The 8584-nt window shown below is 31.7% G+C and overlaps 1 protein-coding gene across 1 annotated transcript in view; it reads right to left on the bottom strand.

The window, feature by feature from the left end:
- LRRIQ1 (leucine-rich repeats and IQ motif containing 1) overlaps positions 1-6015 on the bottom strand; it is a 214737-nt gene extending 208722 nt beyond the window's left edge. Inside the window, 3 exon segments of the mRNA XM_011934139.1 lie at positions 1817-1928; positions 4095-4230; positions 5966-6015. Of these exon segments, the coding sequence (XP_011789529.1) occupies positions 1817-1928; positions 4095-4226 (244 nt within the window). The 5' untranslated portion in view covers positions 4227-4230; positions 5966-6015.
- Positions 6016-8584: the final 2569 nt, after the last annotated feature.

Raw genomic sequence — 8584 nt, 5'->3', positions numbered from 1 at the left:
ATAAATTTAATAATTTAAAATAATTTAAATAATTAACCATTTTAAATAATTAAATTAATTTAAATTTTCTGGGAAAATTATTTTATTCATTGAGATTGTCAAATATCTTTTATAAGGCTCTGATCTGTTTGATCTTGTTAGAGATCAGATTAGATTAGATTACATTAGAGTCATATACAAGATCTCATAATTTTCTAAACCACTGCTGTAACTGTAGTTGTATCACAATTCATGTAACTAATTTCTACAATTGTGTTTTCTTTTATCTTTTTCATAATTAGACTATAAATAGGCTGTATAACTGTCAATGTATTTACATGTTCATTGTTTAAACCTTAGTAAAAATAAACAAAACATGTCATTAACATTCCTAATAATTCAACCATAGATAATCACTGTCAAAATATACAGTAAATCTTTACATAGCAATTCATGCTGGTGTTCAGGACAAAAATCTTGGAGCCACCTTCCTCTCTTCATTTTGTACCAGTCCACCAATATATACTTTTCTTTCCACATTAAAACAATTTCCAGAATATGACCATATTTTTTCATGTCTACTGAAACCACTCTCATCTCTTAACATATTATTGCAATAGTCTTGTAGTAGCTTGACTACCTCAAGGCATATTCTCTACACAGTCAACAGAATGATTGTTTCCAAATAAAATTCAGATATTGTCATTGCTTACTCAAAATTTTTTATATGTTGAGAATAGAATCTAAAGTCCACAAAATGGTTTAGAAGAGCCCTATATCATCTAATCCCTTGTTTTCTCAGATACAACCAGAAACATTTACTTGCTGTTTTTCAAACATTAAGTCCACTCAGTAGGCCTTTATACTTCCCTCTTTCCAGAATACAGACTTCTTAGATAACCATGTGGCTCAGCTTTACATTCATTAACTCATTGCTCAAATAGAGACCTTGTCATAGAGACCTTCCCTGACTATTTAAAACAGCAAACTCCAGTCTCTATCTTCTGACATTTTTTTTCCTTCATAGCAGTTATCACTATTGAAATATTGCATATTTGTTTATTATCTGTCTGCCTACACTGCAACTTTAAAACAGAGGAGCAGAATCTTTGCCTGTTTTGTTCACTGCAGTATTCTTAGTGATTAGAACACATTCTATCACAAAGCAATATTTGCTGAATGAATATGAATATCTACATTGTAATTATACTAATACCTACATAAATGCCATTTAATTTTAAAATAGCTTTTAACATATCATGAATATTTTTTCCATTAAATATTTGTCTAAGTCATTTTTAAAAATAAGTATATTATTCAACAAAAATGGTCTTGTTGAACATTTAGAATGATGCCATTTCTCATTATAAACCAAGCCAAGATTAATTCTAATTAAATCTTTGATTTTTCCATTAGTCTTACAACAATTCCAAGAAGCAAATTGGCACAGTTCAAGCAACATACTGTTGGGCTTTTCAAACAAATAATTATATTTTTCCCAAAGAAAGATGTATGTACTGATACTGCTAAAACAGTCTATTGATTAGTTTTATTTTCTTTAATATAAAATAAAAGGATGTCTGGTATTAATTAGAACTGTGGAAACAAAATGCTGATGATATTTACTGAAGACCTAAGAAAGATAGTAAAAAAAAAAAAAAAAAAGAATGAACTAAACCCAACAGTCCAATATACAGTAGATATATTAGAAATACACTAAATGTATACAGATGTATACAGTAAGAGATAAGAACTATAAGCAATTGAGTTTACTAAATTATAATTTGTTCATATGTACAGAAAGCTTATCTGCCAGACAGATGAAAACAGTACTTACTCAAAATATCAGTATCTTCCAGGTCTTGAAGAATGAGCTCTTCAACAGCTTTACTCCTGTTCTTTATGATGTTAATACAATGAAGAACTGATTCTGGTAATTCAACCGAATCCTAAAAATTTGAATACAAGAAACTGTGAAAGTGTTTATTATCAAAATTATGTGTCAAATTTTGGACCCTTCATTCCACATCAAAAATGTGAACAAAATATGTAAATGAAGTAAAAGGGTTCCACACAAACAGCATAGTTCAGACAAGTATATTTGGCTAAAGTTTGCTTTTAATTTTCAGGTGGTTGTGCATTTCTAGAAAACTCTAAGAAAACAAATGAAAAGGGTTACCTACACATCACTTTTATTAATTTTATTAGAGGCTGTTTATTTTTGAATGCCCTCAATAGTTGTATATATTTTTAGATTAATTCCAGCTTCAAGTAAATTTTATCAAATATTAATCAAAACTGCAAGATAATTTTTTCCAAAATATTTAATGTCAAACTAATACCTGATATAATTATTTATTCCATTCAAAATTGGCTTTGTGATTATCATACACAAACTTAGTCACATTTGTGAACTGTTATAAAATATCTACCAATACAGCCTATGTAAATCGATTTGTACATTTTCTAAATAGCTAAATATATTGATATGCAAAATGTGAAAATTAAATTTCTTCCTCCATAAACACCATAACTAGTTAGAAAATACAATGCAAATAAATAATATTCATAACAACAAAATAGTTGAAGCATCTATGAACAATTTTAATAATAATCTTGAAGTTACATATATCTACATGATGACAACACTTCATTGAGGGACTTCAAGCATGGCATGAATGAAAGAATATAAATGTTTCTATATAAAAGAACATGATATACACCTGCTTTCATTTAACTAAAAACAAATATTGTCTGCCATACTGTGTTTTCATGTGTTGAATTTAGGATTTACAGCCAGCTTTATCTTCTCTATCTTAACTAATGGAATTTAGTGTTTAGTTTTGAGAATGAACATCAGAAGATAATGAGAAAATATTACCTTTCTCTTAGTACTACAGAAAAGCATGTAAAATTATACATCATAAAATGAGTCCTGATAAAGTAGTGTATTAAAAATAGCGACAAAAATATCAATTCTATTTTTCTGACATCTGTCCTGCATTGAGATTTCTACTTCTTGTTTAACTAAGAAGCATTTTAAATAACCTGGATTATAGAGATTGTTGTTATGTCCTGGGAAATATAGTTCACAATCTCTAAATCCTTAGTTAATAATTTTTTCCCGGCCGGGTGCGGTGGCTCAAGCCTGTAATCCCAGCACTTTGGGAGGCCGAGACGGGTGGATCACGAGGTCAGGAGATCGAGACCATCCTGGCTAACACGGTGAAACCCCGTCTCTACTAAAAACTACAAAAAACTAGCCGGGTGAGGTGGCGGCGCCTGTAGTCCCAGCTACTCGGGAGGCTGAGGCAGGAGAATGGCATGAACCAGGGAGGCGGAGCTTGCAGTGAGCTGAGATCCGGCCACAGCACTCCAGCCTGGGTGACAGAGCGAGACTCCGTCTCAAAAAAAAAAAAAAAAAATTATTTTTAATAAAAAGCTTAGTTAAGATCTGAAAATAACAAAACAATGTGAAGAATTTGATCCATTCAATATTTAAAAATATACAACAGTAGGAAAATAATGAACAAAGTAATGGAAAAGAATAGACAGCCTTGGATAGATCATATGTACAATAACTATCAATAAGACACATGACAAATCAATTGAGAAAAGGTAGATTATTAAACAAGAGACACTGGAAATATTAGCTCAATATGTGCAGGAGACTTTCAAATTAGTTCTACATTTCATAACATTCCTGAAAATAAATTCCAGTTGGATTAAGGATATTAGTATAAATGAATAAATCCATGAATGAACTCTGTAAGCATATAAACATTGGTAAAAATACATAAATAAAAGGATAATTTGTTTTATTCCCAAAAGTAACCATTTTGATATGTCAAAAGATTTCATATACATTTTTCTTCCCATGTAATTTAATCATGCTAAAATGTTCACAAGTAAAAACAAAAATCAGGATACAAATATATATAATAATCCCAATTTTATGAAGATGTATAGGTGACTATATATATTAAATATAATTTATATAAATTGTTTATAACAATGCTGCTAAAAATGAGAAGTATATAAAAATATCCTGAGAAAAGTAATATTTCTCCTGAAAAGCCTACTCCTGTTAAAAGGCTCAAACGTGTAATACTTACTGTATCACTATCATCACTCTGAGTTTCTGATTTTGAATCACTCTCAATGTCCTCTTTTTCCAAGGAGGAAATGCTGAGTTTATCCAATTCAGCTTCTATTTCTGCTTTCAGCTTTGCATCATCATCATCCATTATTCTTCATAATAAAGCACAGAACTGCTTTACAAAAATGAAGAGGCTAATATGTCGCTCAAAATTATGTGTTCTCTAATTCGTCATACCAATCCAACATATTTATTTAAACATGTTTTAATTTAACAAAATTTTATCATACCTTATTATGGTTACACCAAACATTGTTTTATCTCCTCAATCATTCTTTCTAAAATTTGACTACAAAATGATCAACTGTAACTGTACCGTAATACTCTTGATTTATATGTTTATATAATTGCACTATATATAATAAGGATCAGAATTGTTTATAAAATTTTTGTTTCAGTGATTAATACATATAAATGTATGTATGTATGCATGAGTTACAATGTAATATGTGTTTTTATTAATGTTCTGGGTTTTTTTTATTTTTCACTGTTGGTCTGAATCCCAAAGGTTTGAAAACGTACTAGTCAGCTATCGTTCTCTTTTTCGTGACACTACTTTAAACTTCTTTTTTTTCTTTCCTCAAGAGCCTGACCTTCCCACCTGTCTTCTTCTTCTTTTCTTCATTCCTTCTTTCCATCTTCTTTCCCTTTCGTTAATTCCTCCCTTCACTCTATTCAATCATCTCAAAATCAACTCTACCCACAACCTTCTCCCTCACTCACTCAAAAATAAAAAATAAAATAAAATAAGAAAGAAAGAAAAGAAAAGGAAAACAAAATGAAATGAAACTCCAAACCAGGGCAAAATATTATCCTGCAATGGAACTCAAAGTGCATTTAAAAGGCTTTATTAGAAGGAAAGGTAGATTTTTTTTCTATGCTTACAAAGCAAAATGCACAGGTATAATAAACTTTATGTAGAAAGAGAGGCAGGAGAGTATGGTGTAGGTAAGTCATTTCCTTTACCATGACCCTCTCTATTCATCTACTAGCTCATTAGATCACTCCTGTCCAATTACGTATTTGAGCACTTACGCAAGTTTAAATTTTCTAGTAGTAACTTTTTAAAAACAAAAGAGAATCAAGTGCAGTTAATTTTTACAATATATTTTATTTAACCCAACATATCCAAAATATTTCAACGTGTAATCACAAAATTAATTATTAATATCATGGCAAAGAGTTTATATTCTTTCTTTGGACAGTAATTCTTAGAAATCTGTTGTGTGTTTTACACCTGCAGCACATCTCAGGATTAGCTGCATTTCAAGTCCTCAGTAGCCACCTGTAGTTAGTGGTTACTGTATATGATGTGCAGTCATAGATGGGTCTCACTGTAAATGGGCTGCATTAAAGTGCTCTAAGTTGATAACGAATCGTTTGGAGTTCACTAAAGCTGTCAAAAGTAGAAAAGCTTAAGGAACTACAACCTTCAACCCCTGTAAAGAAAAGGGAGAGAAATCTACTTTATAAGGTTCATATAAATTATATATTACTAAAAAAAAAAGAAAGAAAGAAAGGACAGAAAAAGAATGGGTGGAAATGAGGGAGACAAGAAGGGAAGGAAAGAAGGAAAAGAATGGTTTGTGGGGAGCGGTGAGTGAGTAACCATCGAATGTCCCTATCTAGCCAAGACATCTCTTTAAGTTTTGAATGAGCTCCCCAAGGGAGCCTCCAGCTTCTCAGAGCCGCACAGCCATCTCCCGACCCGCGGTCTCTCCCTTTCCTGGAAGTCTGGCCAGGCAGAGAGTGTCCCGACTCGGCCTGAGTTCCCACAGCTGCTTCACCTCCCCCAACAGGAATCCCTGCCTTGAGGCCCCGGCTCACCCCTCAGCAGCGAGATTCCTCGGCTTCGCTGTAAGACAGCGCCCATAGACTCTACACAAAGCGTATCCATGGCAACAGCCAATCCCAAGGAAGAGAGACCGGTTTTTCCCTACAGGTGCTCCAGAAGGACAAACAATCTGGATTCTAAATTGAAACGAACGCAGCATTTCAGGGATTGGATGAAGAGCTTACGTTTTTTTGCAGGTAGATTTTAATATATTTAAATACTTTCGGAAAATATTTAATAAAATGAAATTTTGTTATAATTACCCAAGTAGATGTAACCTCACTTTTAAATTGTTTAAATTGTTTCTGAGCTACATATATTTATATTTCAATCTGGTGATTCATTCCACAAAACCTTAATCCTGAACAGTGATTTGTGGGACCTAGAAGTATGGAAGAGAAGTCAATAAGTTGTTTGCCTTCCATGACAACAGTTTTTTAAAAAAGAAAAAAAAGAAAAGAAAAAAGAAAAACAATCAATCAATGCCCATCAAAAACCTCTTAACTGAAGGGATGTGGGTGAAAATTTTGAAAAATTATTTTCTGGAGTTATTTTAATGTGAAACTATTGGCAGACAGTATTTCAATATAAAACCTTAATTTCTAAGTTTATGTCATGCTATTTAATGTGGAGCAAATATATAGGGTACAAAATAATATTTTAATTAATAACATATTCTTGACTTCAATTTTCTTTTAAAGTTTGCAAACAAGGCATTAAATTCTAAAAGGAAGTAGCCAAAATTGTAAAAGGTATCTGCTATAAAATAAGCTAAAAGCAAATATTTCGTTGAGCCTCTGGAAAAAAAAAATAGACTACATTTCCTGGTAACAATAAACTTGAATTGCATCAACATTAGAACTAATAATATAAAGTAAGAAGTTAATAGACCTTCATATTAAATGCACACATGTTAGTGTCCTTTTCAGGAAAGATAATTTAAATTACACTTGGTTTCAGGTCTAATTAAATCCAGAGCATTTTCATTATCGAAGTCTATGCTCAAATGGAATTTTTTTTTTAAGTTTAGTTTTATTGCCAATTTATAGACTATTGAAATTATCTATGTTTTGTTGTCTTTTTTTTAGAGACAGGGTCTCCCTCTGTTGCCCAGACTGGAGTGCAGTGGTACAATTATAGCTCACTGTAGCCTCCAACTCCTGGATTCAAGTGATCCTCCCACTTTGACCTTCCAAAGCACTGGGATTATAGGTATGACCTACTGTGTTGGAACCTCAAACTCTTCATTTAAAATAGACTTTCATATTGTGTTGAAGTTCACATGTAAGAATCTTAAGATTAGTTTTATTTTTGATTACGAAAGTATTCATACTTCTAAAAAAATATAAATCCTTTAATAATCAATTTCAAAATTAATTTTGAATAACTAGTTTTCATAATCAAATAATTTTGGAAATAGTGCCTTAGTTCCTTTCCTTCTCAAAACTTACTTTGTCAAATATTGACAGCAAAAAAGAAAAACACTAAGTTTTTCTGAAGATAAATTAATTCATAGTGGTAGATCTCCTATATTGCCATGCAATTTTTTACTTTGGAAGAAAGGACAACTTTATCAACTAGTCATAATTTCACTAGAATATTACTAATCAAAAATAAAAGGCAGCAATTATCTAAAACGTTTGTAGATTATAAGTAAATTTAACTTGACACTATTGTTTATCAGCCGTGTGGCATTTAGCAGAAGTCCATTTAAATTGCATTATTCCTAGAAATGATAACTTCAGATTGAGTATGTTAGTTTGCCTATGACCCTTTAACCTGAGTAGACTTTTCTTTTGAACCTGTTAACTTCATTTCATTTAAATTTTAAAAAAAATTGTAGGTGTGGTTGATTTATAGCATATTGGCTTAACAATGCATATTTCCCTTAGGGAGTACATAATAAATATTTGTTGAGAGAATGAAAGAATAAGAGATAATGTTTGCTCTTTGTTATCTCACAAGGCTAATAATTCCTTTGAAAATACTGAGTAATGAAATCATTTTAGTTTAATAGCATTTTTCAACAACTGCTTTATTCTTCATATGGCAGTGATATAGTTTAAATATCCCAGAATATCATTGTTGTGTTCAAAATAGCTGCATAGCCTGTATTTCTTTGTTTTATCTTCTTGAGGCATGGTGATTATTGAGTAAAAGTACTTTATTATTTAGCTCATGGTACCACATATTGTATTCTTAGACCTCTCATTATCTTGTTCCACTTAAAGTGTGTCTCAAGCCTTCAGATTCTAACTCTCTTTGTGCTGCCTCCCAGCTGGTGTCGTGACCACCACTTTACAGAAAAGTGAGAATTTATCACTTTTCCACAGTTTCCATCCCATTGCCCATCCTCACATGCATGACTCTTGTATAATCTTAGTATTTCTATACTGAGATATGATATAAGGAGATTCTAACCATATGACATAATGAGATAACTAACATCTAGCCAGGCACTGGGCTAAGTGCTTTACAAACATAATCTCATCTAATTTTCTTTCTGTCTCTTTCTTTCTTTCTTCTTCTTTTTTTTTTTTTTTTTTTTGACGGAGTCTCGCTCTGTCGCCAGGCTGGAGTGCAGTGGCATGATCTCGGCTCACTGCAAGCTC

Source organism: Colobus angolensis, unplaced genomic scaffold (assembly GCF_000951035.1).
Source record: "Colobus angolensis palliatus isolate OR3802 unplaced genomic scaffold, Cang.pa_1.0 Scaffold131, whole genome shotgun sequence".
Taxonomy (NCBI): Eukaryota; Metazoa; Chordata; class Mammalia; order Primates; family Cercopithecidae; genus Colobus; species Colobus angolensis.
The sequence above is the reverse complement of the archived record's forward strand: the minus strand, read 5'-3'. Positions and strand labels throughout refer to the sequence as shown.